The sequence below is a fragment of the Aquarana catesbeiana genome, linkage group LG02 (genome assembly GCF_042186555.1).
Source record: "Aquarana catesbeiana isolate 2022-GZ linkage group LG02, ASM4218655v1, whole genome shotgun sequence".
NCBI classification, from domain to species: domain Eukaryota; kingdom Metazoa; phylum Chordata; class Amphibia; order Anura; family Ranidae; genus Aquarana; species Aquarana catesbeiana.
In genome coordinates, this window is record NC_133325.1 from 78,882,035 (window position 1) to 78,898,490 (window position 16,456).

At 42.9% G+C, this 16,456-nt stretch overlaps 1 protein-coding gene across 1 annotated transcript in view; it reads left to right on the top strand.

Moving 5' to 3' along the window:
* Window positions 1-7,442: 7,442 nt before the first annotated feature.
* CFAP300 (cilia and flagella associated protein 300) overlaps window positions 7,443-16,456 on the top strand; it is a 105,872-nt gene continuing 96,858 nt past the window's right edge. Inside the window, exon 1 of the mRNA XM_073617858.1 lies at window positions 7,443-7,624. Coding sequence (XP_073473959.1) covers window positions 7,527-7,624 — 98 coding nt within the window. The 5' untranslated portion in view covers window positions 7,443-7,526. The remainder of the gene's footprint in view (window positions 7,625-16,456) is intronic.

The window sequence follows — 16,456 nt, forward strand, 5'->3', positions numbered from 1 at the left end:
AGATTATTAACTATATTTTGAGATATTGATATCTAGATATCTATCTATACGATATGTCTTTCTAATTTTAAATATTGAGGTAAAATAGGAACTCTACACAAACCACTTCACTACAAATGTTGGAAAATTACTATGTACTAAAATATCTGTGTGCTAAGTAGATTAATAATTTTTTGTTTCACATAGGGGAAAAATCACTCAGCCAACAAGAAGACAGTCCACCCCAAGCCAAACATGATTGGGAAATCAGCCCAAGTCCCACTGAGGATGTGGAGGAAGGAGAGGTGGGCGACATGGGCACCCCACCAGGTGAGTGTCTGACACACCAGTTTACGGTAATCTATGCATGGCTGCCTTTTGTTTAATGTAATTTGTCTACTCTATTTTAGGGGATCTGGTTGTGCTTGATTCAAGCAACAGTGCCACCCCCGAGGATGTGGAGGAATTATGCTACATGGGCACCCCACCAGGTCAGTGTCTGAGACAACAGCTTTATTATGGTAAGGTAAACTATGTATGTGTGCATATTTCTAAATACATTTTTTGGTTTCATTCCACTTTAGGTACAAGAAGTGACTATTTCACCTCAGAAAGTGCCCAACGGCTAATTGGTCAAATAATGGCCTGGAATAAGGACATCGATGAAATGCGTAATCGGCTGGATCGTATGCAGCAGGAAATGAAGGACATGATTGATGTTTTGGGTCGAATCTAAATGCCCTTTTTGAAACCCCAAAACATCAATCATGTCCTTCATTTCCTGTTTTGCTGACCCCATTCTGGGCCTTCTCTTTATTTTTTTGGCTGAACAGAAATGGCTGTTTAACCCAATTTAAAAAAGGAGGGCTGTTTCTCGTAAATACCTAAAAAATCCACAAAAAAATAAAACTTGATTTTCTCAAAAACCAAAAAAAAAAAAAAAAAAACTTGATTTTAAAAAAACCAAAAAAATAAAAAAACTTGATTTTAAAAAACACAAAAAAAAAAAAAATAATTGATTTAAAAAAAAAAAAAAAAAAAATTGATTTTCTCAAAAACCCCAAAAAAAATAAAACTTGATTTAAAAAAACCAAAAAAAATAAAAAAATTGATTTTAAAAAACCAAAAAAAATACTAAACTTGATTTTAAAAAAAACAAAAAAAAAACAAAAACTTGATTTTAAAACAAAAAAAAAAAAAAAAATTTGATTTTCTCAAAAACCCAAAAAAAAAATAAAACTTGATTTAAAAAAACCAAAAAAAAGAAAAAAATTGATTTTAAAAAACCAAAAAAAATACTAAACTTGATTTTAAAAAAACCAAAAAAAATAAAAAAATTGATTTTAAAAAACCAAAAAAAATACTAAACTTGATTTTAAAAAAAACAAAAAAAAAAAACAAAAACTTGATTTTAAAACAAAAAAAAAAAAAAAAAATTGATTTTCTCAAAAACCCAAAAAAAAAAAAAACTTGATTTAAAAAAACCCAAAAAAAAGAAAAAAACTTGATTTGAAAAAAACCAAAAAAAATAAAAAACTTGATTTTTAAAAACAAAAAAAAAAAAAAAAAAAAAAAAGCCTGTTTGCGAAAATCAAAAAGCCAAAAATATTTTTTTGTGGATTAGGGGGAAATATTTAAATATAATTATATTTTGCAAAATTATTAAGAGATCATTATATTTTTGTCTATGAACATTTTATACTAAATGCAGAACTGAATGCATAACAACCATTAATAAAAACATCTCCTTATAGGAATTAAATAAATGTGTGGTTTGTTATTTCAATGCTCAGTATCAGTTTGGTTATAATTGTAAAAAAGTTGTTTACAGTGGCAATGGAGCTTATTTAGACATTTAAAATTAAAATACAGTTGGCACTACAACTGCTCGACCATAACCTAGGAGACAGCCCAAAAGAAAGGCAAGCAATAAATATAATGCAAGATTTCATCAATATTTTTTTTATTGTAAAAAATTAAATATCCTGGCCCATTGCAATGGCCCCCCTACCCATAAAATAATTAACATATTGCTGTCTAACTTGACGGGCACTTTGGGGGGCCAAGCCAGTACGGACAGTATCCAGGCCCGTAAGGTTGGCATCTATTTGTCCGGCCTCAGGCCCAACTGTGCCTATATAATTCTGAGAATGTTTGTTTAAAAAGTTGTGCAGAATGCAGCACGATAAAATTATAAAATTAAGTTTGTATTCCGCCAAATTAATGGCTGTTTGAAACAGGCGGAACCGGCTGGCCAGAATTCCAAACGCATTCTCAACCACTCTTCTAGCTCTGGCCAGCCAGAAATTAAAAACCCTCCTCTCCGGGGTGAGGGTTCTTTGGGGGAATGGCCTCATGAGGTGCTTGCTGAGAGCGAAGGCTTCATCGGCAATGAAGACAAAGGGGAGTCCTTCCACGTTATCCGCATCAGGTGGCAATCCCAGGCCACCACTCTGGAGACGCTGGCAGAACTCCGTCTGGGCAAACACTCCGACATCCGACATCCGGCCATTCTTCCCCACGTCCACATATAAAAATTCATAGTGTGCCGACACCACCGCCATTAAAACAATACTGTGGAACCCCTTATAATTAAAATAGTATGACCCCGAATGGGGTGGTGGCACGATGTGGACATGTTTCCCATCTATAGCCCCTCCACAATTGGGAAAGTCCCAACGGCTGGCAAAATGGGATGCCACAGTCTGCCATTCCTGTGGCGTTGAAGGAAACTGGGGAATCAAACAAGAAAACCAAAATCAATTAATTTGTAAGCTAACATTGCAAGAAAATTAGACAATTAAAAACATTAGTCCCCAGCATCAGTATAACATTAAATAATTTAATTCTTCTGGAATAACTAATATGGAAAGGCACACTTATCAGATTGCTCACCCCCTGCAGGACCTGGATGATGGCAGAACAGGTCTCTGGGATAATGATACCCAGAGCCTGGGGGGAGATGCCTGTCGAGAACTTAAGGTCCTGCAGGCTTCTCCCTGTCGCCAAGTACCGCAACGTGGCAACTAGCCTCTGCTCCGGAGTGATGGCTTGCCTCATGCAGGTATCCTGCCTGCTGATATAGGGGGTCAGCAAAGCCAACAAATGGTCAAAAACGGGGTCCGTCATCCGGAGAAAGTTCCTGAAATCCTCAGGATTATTCTCACGGATCTCACGGAGCAAAGGCATGTGACAGAACTGGTCACGCTGAAGCAACCAATTCTTGGTCCATGAACTCCTCCTCGCCCTGTTCATGGACTGGTCTTGGGCTGAAGAATAAACTACAGCACCAAACACATACAATGCACGAGCTCGACGACGAGTACGTACAGGTAACATGGTTTCAAAACGGTCGGCTGGTCAGAACGCACTTAACAGAACGCACTGAAGAACAGCAAGGCCTGTGAAGAACGACCTGAAAATCAGGAACGAGCGGCCAATAAAACAAAGATTTCTCAATGCCAACTGACCAAACGCACTGAAAAGCAGATACAAACCTCACAAGCACAGACTGAACAACAGTTAAAACGAACTGAAAAATACGAGTCTCACAAGCGCGAATCGTCTCTCACCAAACTTCTACTAACACGAGATAAACACGAGATTAGCAGAAGGAGCCCAAAGGGTGTCGTACGGGCTATTGAACTTCCGTTTTATAGTCTCGTCGGACTTGGTGTACGTCACCGCGTACTAGGCTGTCGTACTTTTGTGTGGTCGTGTGTAGGCAAGTCCGTTCGTAAGAAAGTCTGCCGCAAGTCCGCCGAAGGTACGCCGGAAGTATGTCGGACAGGCTGTCGGACTTTTGTAGGTGAAAAGTCCGACCGTGTGTACGCGGCATTACACACTGCAGCCAATCACTGATTGAATGGGGAGGAGAGCTGACCAGAGCAGACAGAGAGGAGATCTATCGCCGCAGGAGTTCTGCCTCCTGGATTGGCTCCTATGTTCGACACCAGACTGGTCCAATGCTGGGAAATAGGACGAGTGTGATGTCTCTCATAGGAGCGATCCAGGAGGCGGGACTTTATTTCACAGCGAACAGTGTAGCATAAAGACACCAGCGTCTCAGCTCCAAGCGGCGATAGATCACATCTCTGTCTGTTCTGGCTAGCTCTCCTCCCCATTCATTGTGATTGGATGCAGTGTGTCATCCTCCCCACAGTTGTGTTTATTAAATGATTGCTTCTCTTGTTGTTCGTGCCATACACAGCGAGGAAGGCCGTACATAGGGGTGCAGTGCCGATCCAGGAGGTGGGACTTTGTTTCACAGCGACCGGTCAGCTCCAAGCAGCGATAGTTCCCCTCTCTGTCTGTTCTGGCTAGCTCTCCTCTCCTTTCAAGTTGTGATTGGATGCAGTGTGTCATCCTCCCCACATTTGTGTTTAACACCGGAAGATTTTACCCCCTTCCTGACCAGAGCACTTTTTGCGATTCGGCACTGCGTCACTTTAACTGACAATTGCATGGCCGTGCGACGTTACACCAAAACAAAATTGACGTCCTTTTTTTCCCACAAATTGAGCTTTCATTTGGTGGTATTTGATCACCTCTGCGGTTTTTATTTTTTCCGCTATAAACAAAAAAGGCCGACAATTTTGAAAAAATATTATGTGTGTGTGTATATATATATGTATGTATATATATATATATATATATATATATATATATATATATATATATATATATATATATTAAAACTTTGTGCTATAAAAAATATCTAATATATTAATGTAAAAAATTTATTTCTTCATCAGTTTAGACCAATATGTATTCTGCTACATAATTTTGGTAAAAAAATCCCCATAAGCGTATTGGGCAACAAAGCTTGATTGGTCTTCGCAAAATTTATAGCGTCTACAAACTATGGGATATATTTATGGAATTTTTTTTTTTTTTTACTAGTAATGGCAGCGATCAGCAATTTTTAGCAAGACTGCGACATTGTGGTGGACAAATCTGACACTAAGTAACACTTTTGGGAATCAGTGACATCAATACAGTGATCGGTGCTAAAAAAAAATGCGCTGACACTATACTAATGACACTGGCAGGGAAGGGGTTAACATCAGGGGCGATCAAAGGGTTAAATTTGTTCCCTGGGAGTGTTTGCCAACTGTGTGGGGGGTGCTTTTACTGTAGGAAGACAGAGATCCATGTTACATAGGCAAACTGACATTCTGCCTCTCTCGGGAACATCGGGTCTGATTGGCTCCCGATGTGTCGAATCACAGTAGGAGTGGGTCGCCAGCGGCATGAATGTGTGCCGCAGACCCGGAAATTGAAATGATAAACAGGTACGTGATTTTGTGCTGTAGGGCCACCCTGGTCCATTATATGTACGTGGGCACGGCCCGGAAGTGGTTAAAAGGAGAATTAACCAAGAAAAAAATGATTAGGTAAACCCACAAGTGCTTTTTTTACCACTTGTATTCCTTTATATTGGCTTTTGACATTTACAAATACAGCAATTTAGAAATTGGATGAAAGGTTTAGCACTGGGAAACACTTTTTGAAAGATAAAAAGTGCGTTTTATATATAATTATATAGATCAGATAAAAATGAGGGACAAATGAGGAGGAAAGAGGGACATTGTGGTTTATTTACTAAAGCTGCAGAATGCAAACTCAGGCTCACTTAGTTACATACTTACAAGTAGGTGAGGTTGAAAAAAGACACAAGTCTATCAAGTCCAACCTATGTGTGTGATTATATGTCAGTATTACATTGTATATCCCTGTATGTTGCGGTCGTTCAGGTGCTTACCTAATAATTTAAAGAACCCTCTATGTAGTTTAAGGTTAAACTTCTTTTCTTCTAAATTTAATAAGTGGCCGCGTGTCTTGTAAAACTCCCTTCAGCGAAAAAGTTTTATCCCTATTGTAGGGTCACCAGTCCGGTATTTGTATATTGAAATTATATCCCCTCCCAAGCATCTCTTCTCCAGAGAGAATAAGTTCAGTGCTTGCAACCTTTCCTCATAACTAATATCCTCCAGCATACTGCAGGTGCGGCTGGACCAGAGTCTTGTAGAGTGGGAGAATTATCATTTTATCTCTGGAGTTGATCCCCTTTTTAATGCATGTCAATATTCTGTTTGCTTTGTTAGCAGCAGCTTGGCATTGCATGCCATTGCTGAGCCTATCATCCACTAGGACCCCCAGGTCCTTTTCCATCCTAGATTCCTCCAGAGGTTCTCCCCCCACTGTATAGATTGCATTCATATTTTTGCCACCCAAATGCATTATTTTACATTTTTCTACATTGAACCTCATTTGCCATGTAGTTGTCCACACCATTAATTTGTTCAGATCTTTTTGCAAGGTTTCCACATCCTGCGGAGAAGTTATTGCCCTGCTTAGCTTAGTATCGTCCACAAATACAGAGATTGAACTGTATACCCCACCCTCCAGATCGTTTATGAACAAATTAAATAGGATTGGTCCCAGCACAGAACACTTCTGCATAGAAACCAATCAGATTCCAGGTTGTATTGCCAAAGCTTAATTGAACAAGCTGAAGTTAGAAGCTGATTGGCTCCCATGCGGAGCTGCACCAGATTCTGAGTGCACCAGTTTTAGTAAATCTACCCCATTGCTCCAAATCAGGGACAGTTGGGAGCTATGCCGTAGTGCAACGCATGCTAGTGCAAGACATAAGGCATGTCTGTTAACACAACACAGCGAAGTAAGGATGGGCTCGGGCGTGTTCGCACACTCCACGTGCAGAGCCCACCAGGAAGTCGGCACGGCGCTGCGCTAATCACAGACAGTGAGACATTTTTCCGATGTGCGGCTGCAGAGATCGGGAAATGTCTCACTGTCTGTGATTAGCACAGCGCAGTGCCGACTTCCTGGCGGGCTCTGCGTGTGGAGTGTGCGAACACGCCCGAGCCCATCCTTACAGCGGAGCAGACAGGAGTGACGCCAGACTCAATCCTCGTGGAAACATGTACAGAAAGACATAAGGAGGCCTCCATTGCTGACCTTCATCTGAAATTACTACCTGCCTGGCTGTCTCTGTACTTTCTGAGCCACCAACCCTGAACAAAGCATGCAGCCAGTGAAGTCAGAGGACCTGCCCTATTTATTTATTTCAGTTATATATAGCGCCATCAATTTACGCAGCGCTTTACATATACATTGTACATTCACATCAGTCCCTACCCTCAAGGAGCTTACAATGTAAGGTCCCTAACTCACATTCATACATACTAGGGACAATTTAGACAGGATCCCTTTAACCTATTCTTCCAGGTTAATGAAGGCAGCTTTTCAACCAATATAACAGCCAAGCAGCTGGCATTTCCCAAAGCAGTATTGAGCAATGGAAGTGAGTATTTAGTGAGTTCAGGTTTCCTGTGAGAGTTCTTTGGTAACACAGCCTGAGCAATGTTCCCCAGAAGCCACCCCGACAGGAGTCACAGGAGCTGCAGCGGAACGTTTCTATCCGTCCCTTTGTTTCCGGGGGGAATTCCTATTCCAGCGCTCTGACCGTTCTTAGTTTCCATAGGAACCAAGACGCGGCCAGTTCAAAGCGATCCAGGAAGATGTCCAAGAGAGAAGCTCCGTTCACCTTCCACCCCCTGCCGGACCGAAGCTTCAGCTTCCTGCAGAAGACAGACACCCGGGAGCTGCTGACCAAATGGTAAATAAGGCTGACACGGTGCGGAGATGACGGTGCACAGCTGACTTCCTGTGCTTAGAGACTCCATCCATAGACAGATAGAAAGGTCTTCTTCTCTATTGTGTCTAGTACTATGAAGCTCCCGAATCTCCCTCTCCTTCCCTCTCCTTCCCTCTCCTTCCCTCTCCTTCCTCCTTTTATTTCTGATCTGAAAATCTGTATAGGTGTTGAACACTTTATTTTATTTTTGTGTAGTCCATGGACCCGGCCCCCGGTCCAAAACTTGATCCGCAACTCTGAAGCCCCAATCCCAAACCCAGGCCTTATTTGCACGGGGAAAACGTGTACTTTCTGCACGGAACGCAGGTTCTTACCACTGTCCTGTCAGAATTCCTCAGCCCTTTCGAAAAATGTAACGGAGGTGACGTTCCGAGCAAGAATGCTTACTGCGCATGCGCGGCTGTACTTGCCTTAACGCGTGTACTTTAGGTGCGTATTTTTCTGCAGGATCTTGTGCTAGCTCTGCCAGTGTTCTATCAGAATACAGCTACCCATCAGAAAATCCAACGGTAGTGACATTGACAACAAAAATGCTTATTGCACACGTGCTTTGCGATCCAACATGGCCGCTATGGATTCCAATAGGTTTCCTAATCTGACAGAAGATAAAGGCATGCAGGGGACATCTTCTTGTATTTCACACTTATTTTAGCAGTAAACTCACCTTATATACTGAAATACAGCAATTTTAAATCGGTGACACAGTTTTGATGTCGCATTTGAAAAGCAGCGACAAGCCTGCTCTCAGAAGGTGGCGACGACCATCTTGCTACACCCGCACTGCTCAGCACCACACTAATGCCCTGTACACACGGTCGGATTCCCCGACGGAAAAAGTGCGATCGGATTGTGTTGTCGGAAATTATGACCGTGTGTGGGCTCCATCGGACTTTTTCCATCGGAATTTCCGACACACAAAGTTTGAGAGCAGGCTATAAAATTTTCCGACCACAAAATCCATTCGCATAAATTCCGACCGTGTGTGGACAATTCCGACGCACGCAGTGCCACGCATGCTCAGAATAAATTAAGAGACGAAAGCTATTGGCTACTGCTCTGTTTATAGTCCCGACGTACGTGTTTTACGTCACCGCGTTCAGAGCGATCGGATTTTCCGACAACTTTGTGCGACCGTGTATATGCAAAACAAGTTTGAGCCAACATCCGTTGGAAAAAAATCCATGGATTTTGTTGTCGGAACGTCCGATCAATGTCCGACTGTGTGTACGGGGCATAATAGTCATTTGGCACCGAGGGACATTTTTCGAGACGCTCGGTCGCAGTGAAATCGTCTATTTCAGTATATAATCCCAGGTTCACACTGAAAGCAGGATTGAAATCGTGCGAGTTCAGCTGAACTTGCACAATTTCATTCCCGCATGTCAGTCCCGACTTCGGGGCGGCGATTTCAGAGACAGTTGTGTGGGTTGCTGCACAGATGTCTATGGAAATGGCACCCCGAAGTCGCCAAAAGTAGTACACTACTTTTGGGAATCAGTGCGACGTCGCACCGATACAGACGGTGCCATTGCCGGAAATTTCCAGCGATTTAGCATGAGATTTGATATGTCTAATCGCTCCAGTGTGAACCAGGGCTACCATGAGTTTACTGCTAAAATAAGTGTCAAATTCAAGACTTGACTGGGTGTAACAAGATGTCCGCTTCGTGTTCTGTCAGATTAGGAAACCTATTGAATCGCATAGCTGCCATGTTGGATTGCAAAGCGCGTGTGCAATAAGCATTTTTGTTTGCAACGTCACTACCGTTGCATTTTCTGATGGGTAGCGGTATTCTGATAGAACACCGGCAGAGCTAGCAGAAGATCCTGCAGAAAAATACGCACCTAAAGTACACGCGTTAAGGCCCCTTTCACACTGGGGCGGTGGGGGTGTCGGCGGTAAAACAGCGCTATTTTTAGCGCTGCTTTACCGTCGTTTTTGCGGCGGTATTCGGCTGCTAGCGGTGCGGTTTTAACCCCACGCTGGCGGCCGAAAAAGGGTTAAAACCGCTCGCATAGCGCGGGTATTGCCGCGGTATAGCCGCGCTGCCCCATTGATTTCAATGGGCAGGAGCGGTGAATACACCGCTCCTTCACCGCTCCAAAGATGCGGTTTGCAGGAGTTTTTTTTTCTCTCCTGCCAGCGCACCGCTTCAGTGTGAAAGCCCTCAGGCTTTCACACTGAACAAACAGTAGAGGCAGTTTTAGGTCGGTTTGCAGGCGCTATTTTTAGCGCAATAACGCCTGCAAACCCCCCCAGTGTGAAAGGGCTCTTAGGCAAGTACAGCCGTGGCCAAACGTTTTGAGAATGACACAAATATTATTTTCACAAAGTCTGCTGCTTCAGTGTTTTTACATCTTTTTGTCAGATGTTACCATGGTATACTGAAGTATAATTACAAGCATTTCATAAGTGTCAAAGGCTTTTCAATTTTGCCTTAAGGCAAGGTGCTCCATCATGGCGTGCTCAGTCTTTGGCTGTGGAACTTTGTGTAAGTGGAACTTGGTATAAGTGGGAGTTAAAAAAATAGAGTTATAGAGTGAATAAGTCTTGCTTGTTGATTGCTGGGGTGCATTTTTGGGGCTTTCCTTTTAGTTTTTCATTTGCCTTTTTCTGTCACTTTTTAAATAGCTTTTTTTTTTTTTTCCTCTGGTTCCTTCAGCCTATCAATTAAGGGGGGTGGTTAATTGCTCACAGGTGCCTATTTAACTGGGTGTAGAGCTCAGTCTGAGCGTGCTCAGTCTTTGGCTGTGGAACTTTGTGTAAGTGGGAGTTAAAAAACTAGAGTTTAAAACAGGAGGTTATAACAGGGGTCATAGTACCTGTGTAGTGTGAGTATCTGAGTGTTGTCTGAGTAGTGTGTGTGGATCGTTAGTACTTGTGTATTGTGTACTGTATACTTGAGTATTGCGAGTCCACATAGGTCTGCGACTGTTCTGCGATTGCACATAGGTCTGTGAGTACCTGTGTATTGTCTTGTTGTGTACCTGTGTATTGTCTTGAGTATTAGTGCCAGGAAGCTAGCTGTTAGGTAATTTGGACAGGGTAAAATCCCCAAATCCTCACGAAATTTAATAGGTACGATGCCCGGCGGGTGTGGAGGGGCGACTCTTTGTACATCTTGCCGCATGTATGCGTTCCTTGATTATCCGATCGAGGGTGAATACTGCTGTGCAAAATGTAAGCACATTGTTTCCCTGGAAGCCCAGGTTCTGAATCTGGGGAAGCAACTGTCAGCACTGAGAAGTCCCTCCATACTAAAGGTGAGCCAGGAATGTACACGGCAGGTGCCGGCAGGGGCCAGCACAGAGGCGGGTGGAGACAAAGAGGCGCAGGCACTAGCAAAGAGTAGATGGGTGACAGTCAGGAGGGGTAGAGGGGGAAGTGCCAGAGAGGCCGATCCAGGACTGGAGCATCCCAATAAGTACGCTCCATTGAGTGTCATTGGTGAAACCAGTCAGGGACCAGCACTGCTGGAGATGAGGGACTCTCCTAGCTGCCAGGGGAAGAACTCCTCCAGTGAGAGTGGGGGGGCAGCAAAGGGAAAGGAAAGACAGATTCTGGTGGTAGGGGACTCAATTCTTAGAAGGACAGAGAGGGCAATCTGTAACCAAGACCTGAAGCGCCGAACAGTATGTTGTCTACCGGGCGCTCGGGTTCGGCACATCACGGATCTTGTGGACAGATTACTGGGAGGGGCTGGGGAAGACCCGGCTGTCATGGTGCACGTTGGCACCAATGACAAAGTCAGAGGCAGATGGAGTGTCCTAAAGAACGATTTTAGGGACTTAGGTGCTAAATTGAGGAAAAGGACCTCCAAGGTAGTATTCTCAGGAATACTACCGGTACATCGAGCCACACCAGAAAGGCAGAGGGAGATTAGGGAAGTAAACAAGTGGCTGAAGAGCTGGTGTAGTAAGGAGGGGTTTGGGTTCCTGGAGGACTGGGCCGACTTCTCAGTCGGTAACCGGTACTATAGAAGGGACGGACTGCACCTAAATGAGGAGGGTGCAGATCTGCTGGGAATGAAGATGGCCAAAAAGTTAGAGGGGTTTTTAAACTAGGCGATGGGGGGGAGGGTCCAGAGACAGTGATAGCCAGCGCGGATGATATTCCAGAGGGTAGTGTTGGGGGCATTAGTGGTAGGTTAACCAAAGCACAAAAACACAAGGTGAGTATAGTAGCAAGTCCTAGTTGCAATTTTGAAACACCCAATACGAGGACAATATGCGACCGGTCTAAACTATGTGGCATGTTCACCAATGCCAGGAGCATGGCAGACAAGATGGGTGAACTAGAGATACTGTTGTACAAGGAGGATTTGGATTTTGTGGGAATTTCAGAGACCTGGTTCAACAGCTCTCATGATTGGCTGGCAAACATTCAAGGGTATACCCTATACCGCAAGGATAGAGAGGGTAAAAAAGGGGGAGGGGTATGCCTATATATCAAGAATAATGTACAAGCGAATGTGAGAGATGACATCACTGAGGGAGCTAGAGAGGAGGTGGAATCCTTATGGGTAGAGCTCCAAAGGGATGAAGCTAAGGGGAAAATAATACTGGGAGTATGCTATAGGCCCCCTAACCTGAAGGAGGAAGTGGAGACGGATCTCCTATCACAAATTGGATTAGCAGCAAGGATGGGAAGTGTTATCATAATGGGGGATTTTAATTATCCAGACATAGACTGGGCGGAGGGAACCGCGCATTCATTTAAGGCTCGCCAGTTCCTTAATGTCTTGCAGGACAATTTTATGGGTCAGATGGTAGACGCACCAACTAGAAATAAAACATTACTGGATCTACTGATTACCAACAATACAGACCTGATCACAGATGTGGAAATACGGGGCAATTTAGGTAACAGCGATCACAGGTCAATTAGTTTCAGTATAAATCACACAAATAGGAAACATAAAGGGAATACAAAGACACTGAATTTCAAAAGAGCCAACTTCCCTAAACTACAAACCTTGCTAAAAGGCATAAATTGGGATAAAATATTAGGAACAAAGAATACGGAGGAGAGATGGGTTTGCTTTAAGAGCATATTAAATAAGGGCATTAGCCAATGTATCCCATTGGGTAATAAATTTAAAAGAGCGAACAAAAATCCTGGATGGCTTAACTCCAATGTAAAAATGCATATAAAAGCAAAGGAGAAGGCCTTCAAAAAATACAAGGTTGAGGGATCATCCTCAGCATTCAGACTTTATAAAGAATGCAATAAGAAATGTAAGGGTGCAATTAGGACGGCTAAGATAGAACATGAAAGACACATAGCGGAGGAGAGCAAAAAAAGTCCCAAGAAATTCTTTAAGTATGTAAACAGTAAAAAAGGGAGGACAGACCATATTGGCCCCATAAAAAATGAGGAAGGACATCTGGTTACAAAGGATGGGGAGATGGCAAAGGTATTGAATTTATTCTTCTCCTCAGTCTTCACGAGTGAATCGGGGGACTTCAGTAACCAAAACTGCAGTGTTTATCCTCATGACACAACACAGGAAGCACCTACATGGTTAACAGAGGACGGAATTAAAATTAGACTTGAGAAACTTAACATTAATAAATCACCGGGACCAGATGGCTTGCATCCGAGGGTACTTAGGGAACTCAGTCAGGTGATTGCCAGACCGTTGTTCCTAATTTTTACAGACAGTCTATTGACTGGAATGGTACCAGCTGATTGGAGAAAAGCCAATGTAGCACCAATATTTAAAAAGGGCCCAAAAAACATCCCTGGGAATTACAGACCAGTTAGCCTAACATCAATAGTATGTAAAATCTTGGAGGGGATGATAAGGGACTATATACAAGATTTTAGTAATAAGAACGATATCATTAGCAGTAATCAGCATGGATTCATGAAGAATCGTTCTTGCCAAACCAATCTATTAACCTTCTATGAGGAGGTGAGTTGCCATCTAGATAAAGGAAGGCCCGTAGATGTGGTGTATCTGGATTTTGCAAAAGCATTTGACACAGTTCCCCATAAACGTTTACTGTACAAAATAGGGTCCGTTGGCATGGACCATAGGGTGAGTACCTGGATTGAAAACTGGCTACAAGGGCATGTTCAGAGGGTGGTGATAAATGGGGAGTACTCAGAATGGTCAGGGGTGGGTAGTGGGGTTCCCCAGGGTTCTGTGCTGGGACCAATCCTATTTAATTTGTTCATAAACGATCTGGAGGATGGGATAAACAGTTCAATCTCTGTATTTGCAGACGATACTAAGCTAAGCAGGGCAATAACTTCTCCGCAGGATGTGGAAACCTTGCAAAAAGACCTGAACAAATTAATGGGGTGGGCGACTACATGGCAAATGAGGTTCAATGTAGAAAAATGTAAAATAATGCATTTGGGTGGCAAAAATATGAATGCAATCTATACATTGGGGGGAGAACCTCTGGGGGAATCTAGGATGGAAAAGGACCTGGGGGTCCTAGTAGATGATAGGCTCAGCAATGGCATGCAATGCCAAGCTGCTGCTAATAAGGCAAACAGAATATTGGCATGTATTAAAAGGGGGATCAACTCCAGAGATAAAACGATAATTCTCCCGCTCTACAAGACTCTGGTCCGGCCGCACCTGGAGTATGCTGTCCAGTTCTGGGCACCAGTCCTCAGGAAGGATGTACTGGAAATGGAGCGAGTACAAAGAAGGGCAACAAAGCTAATAAAGGGTCTGGAGGATCTTAGTTATGAGGAAAGGTTGCGAGCGTTGAACTTATTCTCTCTGGAGAAGAGACGCTTGAGAGGGGATATGATTTCAATTTACAAATACTGTACTGGTGACCCCACAATAGGGATAAAACTTTTTCGCAGAAGAGAGTTTAATAAGACTCGGGGCCACTCATTACAATTAGAAGAAAAGAGGTTTAACCTTAAACTACGTAGAGGGTTCTTTACTGTAAGAGCGGTAAGGATGTGGAATTCCCTTCCACAGGCGGTGGTCTCAGCGGGGAGCATTGATAGCTTCAAGAAACTATTAGATAATCACCTGAATGACCGCAACATACAGGGATATGTAAGGTAATACTGACACATAATCACACACATAGGTTGGACTTGATGGACGTGTGTCTTTTTTCAACCTCACCTACTATGTAACTATGTAACTATGCTGGAAAAGGCATTGTTCATCACCAAACTGTTCTTGGATGGTTGGGAGAAGTTGCTCTCGGAGGATGTTTTTCTACCATTCTTTATTCATGGCTAAAGAGAGGGTGTTATCCCGCGCTACCTGTATATTACAATCCTATGTAGTGATACCGATCTATTGGATGGCTGCAAACAACCAAATTTGTGTTCCCACGATGTAAATCACCAAAATAAACAAAAAGAAAATTGTTGCACCTATCCCTTTAAAAGTGCAACATGATTATAATCTCTTATAATAAAATTACCAATATTCACAATCCCAAACTTCCTTATTATCCAAATAAATGTGCTAAAAATAAAAATAAACATACGGCATCTCCCATCAACTGCTTCCTTGGTGCCCCTCCAGGTGTAATCCACAATTTACATTAATGTGCTAATCACATCCAGTTAAACATATGCAAAATGATAATGTAGAGGAAAAAAAAATCAATAATGTGTAACTCTTCAAGTGTCCTTATTCAAAAATAGTTCATAGCGTTTAAACAATTCACACTTCGTGCCGTTGTATAATAAATTTAGTGACTCCCACCATTCAATCACGCACTCACCTCCACATTTGACCTGTTAAGCTCAGGTGAAATCACGCTTTTCCCCAGTCTGGAGCACAAGAAATAGGCTCTTCTATACTCCTCCTCCTCCAATGCAGCCCTAGATGTCCTGGGTTACTTCACATTTTCCAGTGTATGGCCCTTTAAATCTGCAGCCCTGCCACTGCATATAAACTCATGCCACAAAGTACATCCTCATGATGTAGTATAAAACAGGGATATGCAATTAGCGGACCTCCAGCTGTTGCAAAACTATAAGTCCCATCATGCCTCTGCCTCTGGGTGTCATGCTTGTGGCTGTCAGAGTCTTGCTATGCCTCATGGGACTTGTAGTTCTGCAACAGCTGGAGGTCCGCTAATTGCATATCCCTGGTATAAAACTTTTATAAAACGGCTCGGAGGCTCCCACGTCACTTCTGGTTTCGGCAACGTCACCCGGCTCCACCCAACCCATGTCATCACGTGATTTTCTCGGGGTTATTCATGGCTGTGTTCTTAGGAAAAATTGTGAGTGAGCTCACTCACCTTGTCTGAGAAGTAACCCCACACATGAATGGTCTCAGGATGCTGTACTGTTGGCATGACACAGGACTGATGGTAACGCTCACCTTTTCTTTTCTGGATAAGGTTTTTTCCGGATGTCCCAAACATTCGGAAAGGGGATTCATCAGAGGAAATGACCTTACTCCAATCCCCAGCAGTCCAATCCCTGTACCTTTTGCAGAATATCAGTCTGTCCCTGAAGGAAAAAAAACACCCAGTGCCTAACGCACAGTAAACCCCTCATGGATTGTTAAATTGACGGACCAGGTGAGTAAAAAGTACAAATTTTATAAAGACTTTATAAAAAAGTTTATAACAAACAATGCCAAAAGGCATATACTATATATTGTAACATCAAATAAATTCAAGTATGTTCTTGATACAAAATACCCAAGATAGCACGTTGTGTATGTCAAACAATGGCTGCCCTTTGTATAGCTAAAAGGCTAGCCTTTTGTGCACACAGGCGTGGGCACCTTACATGTTGCGGACCATTGTGGGTCCTTCTTCAGAGGTTTTTAAGTCATATGGG